The 17238-nt window shown below is 45.8% G+C and overlaps 1 protein-coding gene across 1 annotated transcript in view; it reads right to left on the bottom strand.

Annotated features, from left to right (window-relative positions):
• The window catches only part of LOC126528484 (uncharacterized), a 134854-nt gene that overhangs the window by 78768 nt on the left and 38848 nt on the right, over positions 1-17238 (bottom strand). The window contains exons 5-7 of the mRNA XM_050176362.3: positions 15570-15678; positions 14955-15025; positions 11500-11607 (exon numbers count right to left, since the gene is read on the bottom strand). Of these exons, the coding sequence (XP_050032319.2) occupies positions 11500-11607; positions 14955-15025; positions 15570-15678 (288 nt within the window). The remainder of the gene's footprint in view (positions 1-11499; positions 11608-14954; positions 15026-15569; positions 15679-17238) is intronic.

The raw sequence follows: 17238 nt of genomic DNA, 5'->3' as shown, positions 1-17238 counted from the left end.
GAAAGAAATCTTAGCAATGAATTTTGATGTGCAGAGTGATGTGCAATGTATTTCCTTTGACTTGTTTCGCTCATTTGCGTCATGTGTCAAACCTTTTGTCTATGTATGTTTGTAAATATGCCTTGTTATCTGCCCTTCCTGCTTAGACCACGAGGTCTGCAGTATTATGTAAATAAATAAAGATCTAAAAGTGCTAGTTAATGATGGCATGAGACAAGTGTATGTGCTGTTGTGGTCTAATGGCTGGAGCTTTGGGGTTCTGCGTTGAGGGGTCGAGGTTCGAAACCCCTCCAGCGGACGTCCCTCATTTTTTTTTTAGGTTAATGCGAATCGACTCGGTAAGAACCTCGCCAGCGACCGACTGATCCAGGTGAACTTTGGAATGGCAAGCAAAAAAAGCTTTGGTTTAATCCAAGCCTATGAAAAATTCATCACATTGAGCAGCACAGGTACACACATGCAAGCCACCAGTTATGTTTACATAAAGCCCACTAATGAAATGGGCAAATTTATAGCATTTCATTAACCGTTTCGCAAAAGCTTTGCTTCACAGCGATTACAACATGTGCGTAGGACCTGCATAATTTTTTGTCCTTTTTTTTTTCTTTCAAAGCAGGCTTGGGCCAGAAAACCCAGTGCCACAACAGCGCTTCGCAATAAGTGAAGCCCCTTCAAAGGTTGGCACCCAACTGTTCAAAGCTTAAAATTCAATCGCGTACGCTGCACAGATGTTTAAAGGGACCGACAAATAATTTTTCAAAAGGCCCCAATGCAAATTTTAGTTATATACATAGGAAGTTCTAAAATGCAGTCTAGGGATTATTTTAACAAAATAATTATTCGAGGAGGTAGAAGAAATCGAATGCTCATTTCAGTTGACTATTGGACGAAACAGATAAAACTGAATGCTCTGATGCCATACCACCAGGAGGCAACCGTGGCTGCCAACAGATCCAACTGCCGATAGATGCAACCAATCCAAATGGATTAATATAAATGGACCGCTAAAGTGCACAAGCATCTATACTTGAAAAGCGTGGACACAGAACGGAGGAGGAGGTCAAGAAAGTTGGCAACCAAGTACAGGGTAATTGAAAGTGTAAATAGACAACCAGGAGTCACCAGAAAGAAAGGGAGAGAAACAGAGACAGTGAATTGGATGCAAAGAATGGAAACAAAAAATACCATGGAGGTTTACAAGAATGTGAAGAAAGAATTTATAAAGGCAAATCTGTACGATAACCCAAAGGGCAGTGCCTTGCTTTCCAAGGCTCGAGCTGGCTGCCTTAGGACAAAAATATGCAGGAGCAAATATTTGCAATAAGATGAGGCATCTGTATGCTGCAGCAATAATCTAGAGACCACTCAGCCCATCCTAATGGAATGCCAAGGGATTCACCCAATCAGACCCATAGGTAATGTGCACGTTCCAGAAGCACTTGGATTTAAAGTGGATGGAAGCATCAACCGGTCAGCAGTCGAGATAAACAAGAGACGTTTGTAGTATTGGTGGGAAAAAAGCAGGGAAGAGATTGGTACGAAGGAAACATTTCGTCACTTCGAGCCGGAATGAGGCAAGCTTGTGTTTTTGGGCATGAACAACGTGGACCGCCGTCGACTTCTATTGAATGTTTCCAATCAGGACGAAACTAACATCTGACAGTGTCACAGGCACGTACGTTCATTGTATAATTTCACAAGCTAAATCGGATAGATTTAATTTAGTTTGCAAGCGGATACCGCGCGTTCTCGATTATGCCGGGCGACTTCGTTCGCCGTATACGCACGACACACTGCGACTGCCGTGTGCGCACCGGTGTTTGGCCGTGATCGTAACACGATCTGTGCACAGCAGGCGTAAAAACCAACTTCAATGACCATTTTGCGCACTAAATCTTGGGGAAGGCCAATATGAGCCATTTGCGTGATTGCAGCAACGTATATGTACTTCTGTACACTGATAATGAGCGAGAGTTTGCTACAGTGTGATTTATGAGCGCGGCTGTCTAGTGCGTTCGTGAGCGGCTACTCTTCTCATCTTATTTATGATTGTTTTCTTAGAGTGTCAAGATTTGCTGCCTGTGTAAAAAAAAAGCAGGAACGCCCGCTGGTGACGCAGCACTTTTTTTTTCTAAGTTACATAGGTGATGTATAAAATTGTTGTGCTTTTAGAGCGGTTTATGTAACACTCATAGTGACAGAGTGAAACTAAAGCTACTGGGTGTTCTGTTGTTTTGTATTTCTTATTATGCATCAAGCACAACATTATTTGGGTATGCAACGTAGCATTTCAACATAAAACATAATATGTATGCTGAATTCAGTTCATTGCATGTGCTCGGCTTACAAGCTCAAAATTTGAAGCATGTGTTGTTAATATCACCTGGCCATTGATTTCAAGCTTGAAATGCGTATGTATAGATGAGCAAAGGATAAGTGGAAGAAAGGAAGTATCATGGGCCTCGTATTGACTATGTTTTTATTGACTGCGATCGTCACGATCTGCGAAAAACAAGTGCCATATGGGTCCAGTGCTTCGAGGCGAGAGTGCGCTCACGTGCACAGAGAAATCATGCGAGTACCTGGTGCACGTGAGGACGCGGAATTCTCGCGCGACAAGTGTGCCTTCGCGTGCCACGAGCACGGAATAACCGCGTGTGTTGAGCAACAAACGCGTACCCGTGTGCCCGCGTCAAACGTGCAAGACGCGAACGATCCCTGCAATGAACTCCTATTTTCGTAGCATCGCTAACACCGCATGCACTTCGCTTGAATATCTTGCACTTCGCTTGAATATCTTCTAAAACAGTGCCGAAAAGCACAAGCAAGGTGTATTTATACCTCGCACACATGGGTGTTTTTTGTAGGCTTGAAGTTCTCCCGGCCGATTCTGTGTAACTACGCAGAACGACGCCCTCGGTCATTTTTCCCGGTCGGAATCTAGAAAAAAGTCTTTCCAGACTCAGTTCGGTTGCTGCATCCGAAGGCGCAGCAGCCAGGCATGATTTCCTTGCAGTCAAACGCGAGCGCGACAATCGGAACACCAAAAAACGTAGGGAACCTGCGCTGCCTGCGCTCTAACTCCGCCAGCCCGCCCGGCGCTTGGAAGGTATATGGCACTCCAAAGTCACGTGGTACGGTTGGGCCAATGAACGCGTCGGCGGCGCAGGGAAAACGAATGCGGTACTCTGAAATTTTTTCCAGTGACTCTAGATCGGTCTACACGGTACAGCCACCTGGTGGTGCAGAGCTTAATGAGCCAAACAAAGCATCAAACATTTTAATCATTTACAAAAGCAATGTGTTATCGATTGCGATCCTGCAAAATATTTATTCCAGTAGCAAAGAATACACTTTGTTACTGCTACTGTGTTTAACTTGAGCACTGTGCCACGAGGTGGCCGCACCGAGCAGACCATTCACGTTTGCACTTCTGCTCATCCTGTGAAATGGCACGGTCAAACGGCCAGGCCCTGTCCCCTTGCGCTTGCGCTTAACCAAATACTGGACTCGCAAAACGCTATTGTGGTAGTAATCCTCCGGTGTAAAGTGACGGCCGCAAATGTGCAAATCCTGGCGCCGATCAGATGGCAACAGTGCGATGGACTGGAGCCACTCCACTCGTCTGCTGCCTTGCAGGGGGACACGATGTTGCAGCTCACAATGCAACAAAGGCGAATCATGGTGCCGCGAAAACACTGAAACCGACTCTGACCATGGAGCTCAGGTCAAAACGAAGCACGTTGTAACACAAGCAGATTACACTTTTTGTGTGCCGGAAGTGCTTAAGTGTACTGAGAAATTGTTTTCGCGCATTCTCTTTCTGTTACTTTCTTTTTATAGAAACAAATTAACTCACATTCCAACTATTATGAACAATCTTTGTTCACCATAAAGTTGGCAAAATTATCGATGATGCGCTCTGGGCAGCCAATGGGATAGCTCACCCTGCTGACGTCAAATGGGTAGGGGCGGCTCCAAATTCAGCCGAGCAGTGTGCTGCGATTGGCAGCGATGTACCTTTTTAAAACCTTATAACAAATTACAAGCTTTATGCGGAGCACTTAGATGCGTCAATTAATGATCAGAAGGACCTACTGTTGTGGAAGTTGGGAGAGATGGAGTCGGGAGACGGAGGGCAACACAGCAAATAGATTTTACTCAAACTCAAAATGAAAAACTCAAAACTCAATTGGCAAAAAATAAAACTCCACACTTGCACAGCCTAAATATGTCCTTATCCTTGCCTACTTTAGTCCTTAGCGGTTCCTAGGCGAAAGTTCGGCAACCCTAGCCTATGGCTGCGCACTAACAAAAAGGAATGTCCTTACAGCCTTTTGTCGTCGCCTGTATCTCCGATGCATGTCAGCTCTTCATCATAGTCGGCGCTCCTGCCGACTCCGCAAGCTTTGCTGCCTTGGTATCAGCTGGCCAGCTCATCCGTCTCGGATGTTGGTGTCCCAAACTCTGACGGTGACGTGTCACTCTGACTTTCCTGGCTAGGCCTAACGCAGAGTTCCGGCGCTACTTCTCCGATTGTCAACGAGACGCCCCCGGGACTATCGTACGTGCTGGTCTGCCTCTGAAGGGAGATCCTTCCTGGAGTGGCCGGCACCGCTGTGAGAGGCTGCAGCAGGTCCAAGGAGCCTCGCTCGAACATCGCCGAGGTCGACGGCCACACCCTGGATCACCAGTGTCATGGGCTTGACCGATCCTCCATGGCTCGTGTCGCCAGTACGATGCTGATGCTCCAACCTTCTTGGCCCAGAGCCACATCGATAATCCCAGCTCAGCGCCGCTTCTCCCTCGATCACAGCTCGGGTCACGCGCCTCAAGGGCTCGTGCCGTTTGGACGGATCCGCACACATCGTCCTCTTCCTTTCTTTTTGCGCCGCATGCCTCTTACATATGACATAGGTCCCCTTTTCAGGAGTTTTTTCCACAAAACTGCCTTCTGTCAGTCTTCTTGGTGGCGGATTTGACTCTCCCGCCATGACTTGGGTGCTTTTTCTTGCGTCGTCATGGCTCAACACATCACCAAACTGTCACGCACATTTCACCACATGCACAGTTTGCAACATTTGCGAGTTCATTGTTCTCACCACTTTACATGTGTTCACTTATCTACGTTGGAACACTGGACCCAACCAGATCGACAATACAATCGATTACACACATGGGACCAAGAAATGCAATTTCGTATGTCTCACAAGCTCAAAAGAAGCCACACGAGCATGGTGCACCGGATTTGCCTTGGTGTCGCATTCACCAACCGTTACAGACATATGATAGGTGCCAGTGATACTAGCCCAAACTGTGAATGCTGTGAGGTGCCAGAAACACTTGAACATATATTCTGTGTGTGTCCCGCGTACGCGCAAGAACGACAGCAACTTGTCTCTTCCATTGCAAAGATTCATGACAGAAAGCTATCAGACGAGTTTCTTTTAGGTCCTTGGCCTAATGCAAAAATCACAGCCTGGATAACAAGTGCCGCTATAGCTTTTCTCCAAGCCACTGGGCTGGATGCACGGCTTTAGAGATGCCACAACTTTGTCAATTTGTATATATACGCATTTTTCCCTTATACCATCATCATTCCTCAGCCCTTTCCCTCCCCGTCCCTTTTCCCCAGTGTAGAGTAGCAGGCCAGAGCAAGTTATAGCTCAGGCCGACCTTTCTGCTTTTCTGTAAATAAATTTCTCTCTCTCTCTTATTCGTCCGCGTTAAACTCTTGATATTTCATCACTCCAATGCCCTACTCATTAAATCCACCCTACTACTGCTGTAGCTCACACCACACTAAGTTCTGTCCGCCTGGGGAGATCTGAAAACACTTCCTCGAACTTGTGAATCAACTCTCTTAACTTTGCTACTTGCATTGCCACTAGGGCCTCGTTCAGCCTAACCCTCTCTACCCCCATGGTCCTCTCATCTATATAAGTGTGAGCTTCCCCATGGTCCCTCTCTTCGGCAATCACCATGCGAACTCAACTCCTCTCCTTGTTCTTCCCCTTTTCTATCTCTTTTCCTGTACGTCCCTTAGCCACTGTCTTTTGGCATACATCGCATGATTTCACATACCATTTCACATCACTCTGCATCCCGATCCAAAAGAATACTTCTGTGATCCTCTCTAAAAACATACTCTTTATACCTTGATGACCTGCCGTTACACTATCGTGCCCTATCTTCAGTACTGTGTCCCTCAGCTCCTTCGGGACCATCAACTGTAGTACTTCCCTACCTGGATCTAAACACACACTTCCGGTATAATAGGTTATTCTTTTTTTATAAACTCCACCACTGTCCTGCTCCTTTTCCTTCGCACCAGTTCTCCTATCTTTCGTTCATACTTTTGTATTGACTCATCCTTGTTCTGTAATTCTTTAAATTCTGCAGCCGTTATATTTAATCCCTTAATGACTCTAACCTGCAAAGCTGTCAGTAGTTTGGTACCACTAGTGCTTGCTCACGTTTGTAGTGCCGCCGCTACATCTGTCTCCTGCATTTCCTCTTTTTGTGCTTCTGAGCGTTCTTTGTCTTCCACGTCCTTCCCGTTCCTCCTCCAACTTGAGTCTGGGTCGTCTGCCTTTCTCACCCCAGGTACACTGCCCACAATCAAATCATAAAGTGGGTCCTCCACACTTATGGCTATGACTAGTCCTGTATATCGATATTTTAATCTGTGCCTCTGGTAGATATTTAAAGGACTTATCTACCAAGATTACTGGTTTAAAGTAATTGGTCATGGTTTCTGGTGGCACTAGACTCCTCCTTACTAAAATGGTATTGGCTCCCGTGTCTCTCAAGACCGTAGCCTTGCGTCCTTGTACCTCACCTTCCACTACAGGCATGTCCTGCTCTATCTGTACATCCTCTCTTGACCTCATGATACGTACATGCAGTCTTATCCATGGACCTAGTCCTGCATTCGTCTGCCTCGTGATCTTTCTTTTGGCACAACTGGCAAACCACCAGTGTTTCACAACAATTATCTCTCACACAGCAGTTCACCGCTACATGACTTAAATGTTTACATCGAAAACATCTCTGGGGTCCCCTTTGTCAACTACATTGCCCCTGGTTCTTTGTCTCTCCTACTGCTGTCGTGTGTGCATCTTTGTCGCCCTTTCCTAAATTTCTCAATCCTTGTGCCTCTACGAATGGGTCTGTTCGTTCTGCCATCTGCTCCACAGTTTGTAGTTTTCTTCCTTTGAGGAATATCGCGAAAACTGTTGCTATGCCTGGCAAGAAATTGTTCACCTACAACGTTGTCGCGAACCCCTTCATATTATTACGATATCATTGAGCGATGCTCAAGAGACGAGCCGCCGCAAGAACGACGATGCAGTTGGTCAGTGCCCTTGGCGCGAGAAAGTGTCGGCCTGGCTGCCTGGTTTCAGTGTAAATATCCTCTTTCGTCTGCGTCTTTCCACACGTAACAATATGTTTTGTCCACCTCGGACAGCTCTATCCATCTCTCAAAATAAATTGTTGAACGACACGCGAACTGCTTGCCTGTTTCTGAATCTTCAGGCTTACATGACCTAAACTTCTTTCGAAACCGTTCTGCTGTCAACCTGAATCTTTGCAATAAAGTTTTCTTCACCTTGTCATAGTCTAATGACTCCTCTGCTGGCATACGCCCAAAGACACTCAGCGCCTCACCCACTAAACGCAGGCTCAAAGCGTTAGCCCACTCACTCCTCTACCAGCCTTGCCCAATTGCTATTCTTTCAAACTGATGCAAACACGCATCCAAGTCATCCCTCCGCTCATCCAAAAGAGCCATCAACTTCCTAGGGCAAATCTGTCTTGGCCTGGAAGAAGGTGAGTCGGATGACGCTGATCCGGGTGTACTCGTGTCTTCACGAGAGCCCGCACCCGTCTCTGCTAGCTTTATCTTCAATTCTAAAACTTCTATTCTATTGTGTGCTCTTTACACATTCGTTCGTGTTGCTTTTCGAAGAACGTCATTGTCTCTTCTTTCGACAGGTTTAAATCTTTATCTATTGTCGCTAGACGTTCCCACTCCATTTCTAAACCAGCAAGATCGGTGACAGGGCCGAAATAGAATCCTGTACATATCCTGGGACAGATCCTATCCTGGGATGGATCCTATCCTGGGACGGATCCTATCCTGAGACGTATCCTGGTACGGATTCTATCCTGGCTGGCTCGCCAATTTGTATCACAGATGTTGGGAGAGATGGAGTCAGGAAACGCAGGGCAACACAGCAAACAGATTTTACTGAAACTCAAAATGAAAAACTCAAAACTCAATTGGCAAAAAGTAAAACTCCACACTTGCATTGCCTAAATATGTCTTTATATCCTTGCCTACGTTCGTCCTTAGCAGTTCCTAGGCTAAAGTCCGGCAACCCTAGCCTATGGCTGCGCACTAACAAAAAGGAATGTCCTTACAGCCTTTTGTCGTCGCCTGTATCTCCAATGCATGTCAGCTCTTCATCATAGTCGGCGCTCCTGCCGACTCCGCAAGCTTTGCTGCCTTGGTATCAGCTGGCCAGCTCATCCGTCTCGGATGTTGGTGTCCCAAACTCTGACGGTGACGTGTCACTCTGACTTTCCTGGCTAGGCCTAACGCAGAGTTCCGGCGCTACTTCTCCGATTGTCAACGAGACGCCCCCGGGACTATCGTACGTGCTGGTCTGCCTCTGAAGGGAGATCCTTCCTGGAGTGGCCGGCACCGCTGTGAGAGGCTGCAGCAGGTCCAAGGAGCCTCGCTCGAACATCGCCGAGGTCGACGGCCACACCCTGGATCACCAGTGTCATGGGCTTGACCGATCCTCCATGGCTCGTGTCGCCAGTACGATGCTGATGCTCCAACCTTCTTGGCCCAGAGCCACATCGATAATCCCAGCTCAGCGCCGCTTCTCTCTTGATCACAGTTCGGGTCACGCGCCTCGAGGGCTCGTGCCGTTCGGACGGATTCGCACACATAGTCCTCTTCCTTTCTTTTTGCGCCACACGCCTCTTACGTATGACACCTACTCTAATGATTCAGTACATTTGTAGAAAATCGTCAAAATCCTTTCAGGGCCCCAAATCGTTTCAGGGTATGCCAATAAATCATCATCATCAAAGGTGCTCTCCCTCTTTGCCTGTAGTAACGCAAGCAAGCAACGTTCCTTACCCGCCTTTCCCATATTAGAGCTGAGGAACCGCATCAGGTGCAACTGACAAGCATTTTTTAATGCGTTAGCATTGTTAGGGTAGTTAATGCACTTTCCGAGGGCTATGTTTGCATGCATGTATATAACCATTCTCCCACCTACCAGGGTAACTGGGTCAAATGGGTAGTGCATTGGGCTGCTGTACTGAGGGAACAGGGTTCCAAATCAACCATCGGACTAACTTGGGCCACTGAGTATTTGGCAACGTGTATACATGTACCGCTCTTCAACGAACCTATTTCACGCCAACATGGGTCACTGTAGATGCGGGACTGAGTAAGCACCGCTGTTCGAGGAAACCTTTGTTGCCGACTTGGACCACTGGGTGTGTGCCACTCGGTCTGTGCTGGTTTTCAATGAACCTCTTTGATGCCAACTTGAGTGGGTCACTGGGCAGGTGCCAGCAGGTGTGTGCTGGTCTTCAATAGATAGACTTGGACACCAACTCAGGCAACTAGGTATGTGTAACTGGGAATGTGCCGCTCCACAACAATTAAAGATATCCCTTAAGTTTCTTCGATGCTGGGCAATATCGATCACACGTCACAAGGATTCCTCCAGCCCTGCAACCGACGCTCTAGCAGGCTGTGCCAACAAGTATACTGGGTAAGTGCTGCTTTTCAATTAACCTCTCAGCTTGGATTACTGAGTATGTGCTGTTACGTGTGCGGCAAAAGAGGGAACAATTCTCAGCGTTTGCAGGCACCAGCATGACATGCTTCTTGTCTTGGAGGCTGCATGTGGACTTCCCGAGAGTACCACTAGATGGCACAGCAAGTCCAGGAAGAACCACGAGAGAGGAGCCTGGTTGCAGAGTGATGCATTTCTAAGCGTTCACATGCACTGATGCACCATGCATTTTGGAGGCCCCACGCAGGCTTCGCGGCAGCACCATAGATGACAACAAGTAATCGAACAAAAGTGCAAAAGAAGGGTCCCACTGTAGTACACACCTCATACATAACTCGTTTTGACGGTGCCACTACATGTGTTTTTCTTTTCTTCTCTTCCTTCAGGCTGAGAGTGCAGCTTCCTCTGGAGGAAACCAATGACATGCGGAAAAGATATATAAAGTCGAAAGGGGGCGGGGGTTGGAAGTAATTAACTGTACACCATGGTGTACAACATACACTACGAGAGAAAAATTCAGATGATGCTGGGGTCATTCGACATATGTGCTTGAAAACGAAGAACAGAAAGGAGCTGCTTAGTGAAATATTAACTAGGGGTCACCATGTGCTTAGCAAAAAGTTATTTCTGAAGCGATGATAAAGCGGAGCATTTCGCCCATGGTGCACTTCAGCACAGAAGACTTTCACCTCTGAACTGGACCTCATTCAACATCACTCATGAATGAGGTCAAATTCAGAATGTTGAGCTCACTCAGTTTCAAGAAGTCACCAAACTCATCTCACTATCTGAGGTTGAGCTGTGATTGTATTAAAGTTGAATTCAACCTCATGAGGTTGCCCACCTTTGCTAGTGCATGGTAGCATCTTTGTTTGGCATGGAATTGTTTTTGTATCAAAATATACAGGCAGAAGACTCCATAATTCTAACAAAACATAGTAAATGTCTTTAGAACAAGCATGGTGCACATAATGGCAGGAAAGTTGTGTGTAGTCGTTTATGATCAATCATGTGTAGCTTATCGATGATAGCAACGCATCACTACATAACTAGCTTCATGTAATTTTACAGAACCTTTTCTGCCAACTTATTAATTATCGAAACCCTTGTTGAGCTGCTGATTCAGCATATTCTATTTGGTCGTACATTGCATGACCTTTTCATTTACAACGTCGCCTCAAAGTTATGGTCGGTTCTGAAAGGGCTTTCTTTAGTTCAAGAAGGCAGCATAAATGCATTTACAGTGCGTGAGGAAACGCCAGAAGAAGAGACAACTCCTGTTCTTCCAATGGTGCAGACCAATTGAATTAGCAACTGCTTGGTTGGCCTGCATAAAAAAAAAAAAAAAAAAGGGGTTTTACGTGCCAAAACCACTTTCTGATTATAAGGCATGCCGTAGTGGAGGACTCCGGAAATTTTGACCACCTGGGGTTCTTTAACGTGCACCTAAATCTAAGTACACTGGTGTTTTCGCACTTCGCTTCCATCGAAATGCGGCCTCCGTGGCCAGGATTCGATCCCGCGACCTCGTGCTCAGCAGCCGAACACCATAGCCACTGAGCAGCCACGGCGGGCGTTAGCCTGCATCATTGACTGTAAATGCATTGGGAGGCAGACAACATTGTTCTTCGCAGCCTGGAAAACAAATTTGAATAAAGCATGCAAGACTCACTTTTTGCTGTCTGCAAAACAGTGCACATATGTTTTGGACACTGTGTCCCAGATGCACAAGGTCTTGTCGTCACTGCATGTCGCCAGAAGACGGCCATCTGGGGAGTACCTGTGAAACAGAATGTAATTCCATGAATTACCAGTAGCGAATTACCACTATCAATTACCATGAATTACCTGTAGTGCAGTAAACAGTGTACAGTTGGACCTCATTACAAAAGTGTCACATTTGATACGAAAATACCTTCGTTATATCCAGTATTATTTATAAGCATATATTCGTTACAAGCTGGTATCCGATAATTCGTTATACCCATGTCCATTAATTATGTCAAGGTGTAGCTGCAGTAAACAAGGCCCCAGAACAGCCAAAGGAAGTGACAGCCATCAGCATATAAGTATGAGATTGCACTCTGTCACAGTGGACATGAGAGTCGATCAAAAAGTGGTTGTCATGTCTTTCTTTCCGAAGTCTTTCTAGAGCTCTTAGCAGCACCATCACCCTGTCCACTGTCTGACTGCTGCCAATCATCCTCAGACAAATGGCCTCAGACCACTTTACTTGTACCTTCAGTGACATACCAGCAGTGCACGTGGCCTCAAACCACTCAGACTGGGACAACCTCGGACGAGGAAGGTAACCTGGACAACTCAGGACAACCTTTTGCTACCTTTGCCTACACCTCCACTGCTCAAGAAACCACAGGCTTCTTTGCCATTTGTTTTTCTTTTATATGGTCATGAAAACAATCCTACCTTATTGCCCTGTTGCCTCTGGATATTTTCTGACGTAGCCTAGTGCACTCAAGAGTGCCTTCAGCTTGCGCAAACTTTCCCATACCCATCCTTTCTCATCCACCAAGGATGACAAAGACCTGAGTCACATCAGCAAATCAGATCCCACCTTTATCAGTAACACCTTCGTCTCGCTTGGGTTACTATTTACTTCCAAGTTTGTCACAAAGTTCATATGGCCTTACTGCACTGTCGAACACTTCAGCAGAGAACTACATCGTCCAGCCCGTGGTTCCTCCAGCTGATTGGTGGTGTCATGTTTGCCAGACGATGCACGTCGGCTGCTTCAGAACCTACTTCGATCCCCTCGTCTAGTCCTCACCCTAAGTCACCACGATGGCCCCCCTTAGCTGTTGGGGCCATTGTTCTGAAGCAGACGACCATGCACGTTGGGCAGACTGCCATTGCCTGTCACCGGTATGCAAGCCTAGAGTTCGAGCTGTTGGCACTGACTGATTGTGTTGCTGCTCCTTTCATGGCTGCTCAGTGCTTTTAATAAAACCCCCATTGCAAAGGGTTTAAAATCTTTGCATCATATCTCAATTTATTTGCCAGTTAAAAACAAACAGCCTGCTTTAGCACATGCACAAACTGCTTGAATATGCTCTCACTAACATTAAAAGAAGAAAGCACCAAAGCGACCAAAGCAATTATCAGTAAGAAATGACAAGAACGAACAATAATTATTAAGCATAACTTTTTATGCTCACCAATTTTACCGGTGTTTTTCACAGAGAAGAGAAAGACCTACAGAAGGAAGCTCTAGGGTGGTGCAAGTCAAATCTTGTGATAACAAAGTTACATTCGGCAGGAAAATATTTTCGTTGTATCCTAAATTCATCAAGAACCTATGTTGGTCACCCACTGGTATCAGAAAGATAAATTATTGACCTTTTTCGCGGAGCAGTTTGCTCTAGAGGAACAAGATGGCAGTTTCAGCGGTGCACAGCACATTGCCTCAACGATAGTGCACAAATACAAAACCATTACCGCTACTGCCCTGCTATTGTGCGGTCAGCTGTCTGAAATGCAACTGGCCGTTCGCTAAGGGACTGTGTTCCATTCGTGCTTGAAAATGTGGAACAGTAGAGGGAAGACGTGTGCAGTATTTGGCCGCAAAAATAGTGAATAGCATATTAAGGTATGGAATGAACTGCATGTTCCATGAACCAGGTCGACGGACCTCAGCTACATAAGGACCGCCTGTGTTACCGGCACTTTGCAACGTGTGGTTTTCCTTGAGGATAAAGAAATTCACTCTTCTGCCAGCGTTGTAGGCTAACCTACAAAGAAAGAGCTTCAAACCCGGAACATTGAGAAGAGTGAGCACACCGTTCGTCACACACTGACAGAGGGAGTAGCGCCGTTGCCTAGTGTAGTATGTTTCTCACATGTTATCCACACACATACACACCCCAACTCGTGTGCCAACTTACGGCCACACTATCACCAACATATAAAGAATTCGTGAATGGGTACACACTTGAATCAATGAGGCGAAGCATGGGTGATGGCGACTACATCGACAACACACGAATGTTCGGAGCTGAATGTGACGGTACACAGAGTAAGCAAGTGACTGGCAATAATACATCTTTGCTACACGCTATTATAAAGTACAGAACATCTACGTTCCAAGTCTTGTGCACAGCGGGAACAAATCTACCGCAACTGAGCACACCCGCAAGCGATTAGGCAGAAAATAAGCGATTGGATATGGACCGCGCTGAGGAACCTTACTGAATCAAAAACATGATGAGCCCCGGCATTAAAGTGTTAGCCAAATAAAGAATGAGGAGCAAAACACACTGATCATGACTGAATCCACAAGCGGGAAGTTTAGCCAGCTTGGAATAGACTTCTAGTCCCGCTTCTAGTACAAGCACTGCATATGCTACTTGCATCGTTTGGACGCGGCATAATTAGCTCCAAAACCTCTTACAAGTCCTCTGAAGCCATGGCCAAAGCTTCGCGTCGTCCACCCAGTCTATGATATCCACCAAAACAAAGGTTTGCCGAGCCACACGGGCCTCATGCAAAACCACTGTAAACATGGAAGCAGCTGAGACAAGCAATGGATGCATCACCACGCAATCAAACATGATGGCAGCTGACAGGAGTGCTGTGAAAAGGGTCTATAGATTATATCCGATGATTAGTTATATATCTGTCAATTTATTGAGGTTCCACTGCATCACACGTTTACCATAGGCTGGCATGCTCACTCCCAACTACACTGACTCATACTCTCTCCATACTCATTTCACAGGCATGAGATTGAGTGTTAGATGGTAACGAAGGGATCCGAGCAGATGTATGAACAAGAGTGAGTTTGAGTTATTGCAACCACAAGTAAAACTCAGCAATGGCGAGTTCAATGGACTGTCAGCGAGTGGAAGTTGACGTGAGTATGAGCAGGTGCCTGTATAGGTGAATCAAAGTGGCTATCCTGAGTGTTGGTCAGCATGAGCACGAACGTGAGCGAGTGCTGACAAACGAGAGTGCACATGAATGTGAGTGAGTAAACAGCCAGCAAAAATATTGGCCAATGACCATCAGCGAGTATACACTTATCCTTGTCTATCTATGCTTTTTTTTTTACCTAAGCAATTGCAGCACAGATAAGTGGGAGGCCTTTAGGATGCTAACTGGCCGGCTCACCTCACTGAGTGAACCCAGTTGCTGTGCACTGGGATGGTCTGCTGCAGGTGCTGACGCTGTACTGACCACACCTGGACAAACACAATAAGAAAGCAAAAAAAAAAAAGATATTTCAGAGGAATAGCCATTAACTTGTATTTGACATAATAGTTCTGCAGAAACCTGCAAGGTGTAAAGAAGTAATTAATAAAAAGAAAATCAGACATCCATCCAATCGTAGCAATTGCTACAATGGAAACCCATACGGGTTCCTTGAAAGAAAAGCCTCGAAGTTGAAGAAAAATTCGTCCTGGTCCGGGACTCGAACCCGAGTCACTGCCATTCCGGGGCAGCCACCCTACCATCTGAGCTAACCAGGCGGCTAGCAGATGGCAGGGCGAAGTCAAATTTGTCAACAACTCAAAGCAAAGCTGCTTGGCCCTGGAGAAGCATTGGTCCCGGGTTCAATCCCCGGGAAGATTTTTTTACCACTGCAAAGCAAGGAGCAGTTCTTTTGTAAGCAGCTGGCTAGAGGTGCCCCACAGTGTCTGCCTCTGGTGTCCCTTCACAACCTCCCTTCGCAACTTTGGTAGCGTTGCACCACCACTTGCTACAACTACACATTCCTGCACTCACCTTGACGGTCATATCATCCGAGGCCGTGGCAAGCGAAAGACCATCAGGAGTGAAGTCCAGTGACCGCACGGCTGCAGTGTGTGCCCGCAAGACTTGGCTTTCGTCCTTCCTGGAGGGAGAGGTGAAAGAATAGGAGATGATGCTAGTTTATCCTCCCGTCATAATTCGTTGTCATCAGTCTAATTTATGGCTGCTGCAGGACAAAGGCCTGTGTCCTCGATCTCCAATTACGTTTTTGTTGCATCAGCTACAATTCTACACCTGCAGATTTCCTCATTTTATCACACCGTCTAACCTTGGCTATCCTTGACTGTACTTCTCTTCCCGTGTCACCCCTTTCTGCTACTTCAATAGATCACTGCTCTATGCACTACATGTAGTGAGACATTTGCTCCTTTAGCAAATATTTATACATAGTTCAACATATGCGTACATTTTAGCAGACCATGCTTTGTGTTAATTACACAAGCAAGGTTTGTTGTCAGGAAAACTTGCACTGCAATTAGAGCTAAAACAAGCAAATTAGTTTTGAGGAATCGCACAAGGTGGAGGAAGTGTCATGAAAGGGAAAACTGTCAACCGCGCGAATGTAGCACGAAGCTACAAAGAAAACTCACAGGGTTTCCGAATAAGGAAGCTTTGTCGTTGAGGAAAAATTTGCCCTAGTCCAAGAATTTTTCAACTGCGAAGCTTTCATTCTGAGAAACCCGTATGGGTTTCCTTTGTAGCTCCGTGTTACATTCAGGTGAATGACAATTTTACTTTACAGAGTTACAACACAAAAAGGCATGCCACAGATAATAATAATCTTTATTATGCACCACTAGAAGAAATACATGGTAGGTGGGCCTGTCGAAGCCCGAATGGTTCGTGTGACTAGGCCCGGCAGCGTCGGCAACAGCGATAAGGTTGGGGTCTGTACAGGCGTGACCTTAGTGCCGACAAAACATTGTGCAAACTAACAAAATAAAATAAAAAGTGATACATGTTATGCCAACAGAAAGTGAACATTTTTCACACTTAAATAGAGATACAGGTGAAGGTAACCAAATTACATCAAATAAACAAGTATACACACTACAGAGCAATGGAAAAGTCAAATGGAAGATAACAATTTTTTTAAAACCCTTTTTGACTGAACCGAAAAAAATTTGCCAGGCAGATTATTAAAAATTTTTGGCACAAAGACAGATTGTCGTGCCTCACCATACCTAGTTATTGAATGAGGAACTTTGAAACACTTGTTGTCCCTCATAAGTCATGGAACCACATATTTCTCTCTGAATTGGTCATTCCAAAAGTTACAAAGAACCACAGTTTGCTTGAATAGACTGATATGAATAAAAATCCAATGCCGAAAAGAAATTGTCATCTGACACCTGGCCACAGCCATACACAACACTTTTCAATATGTTTTTTTCATAAACTCAATTCTCGTTTGCCATCGCAATGCGCAAAAAGCGAATGCAGTGATTCCATATCGTAATATACTGTACGCAAGACCATACACTATGGTTTTCTTTACAGATAATGGTTAGAAACCTTTCATATTAAAAAGCAACCAAGCGTCACTCCTAAGTTTACCCCAAGGCTAGGCCAGATGATGCTGCCACGACATGCTGCTATCAAAAAATAAACCGAGCTATTACACACAATCTTCATATGCAAC

The sequence above is a fragment of the Dermacentor andersoni genome, chromosome 9, assembly GCF_023375885.2.
Source record: "Dermacentor andersoni chromosome 9, qqDerAnde1_hic_scaffold, whole genome shotgun sequence".
Lineage (NCBI taxonomy): Eukaryota > Metazoa > Arthropoda > Arachnida > Ixodida > Ixodidae > Dermacentor > Dermacentor andersoni.
Note: the sequence above shows the minus strand (reverse complement) of the source record. Positions and strands in the feature narration are given on the sequence as shown.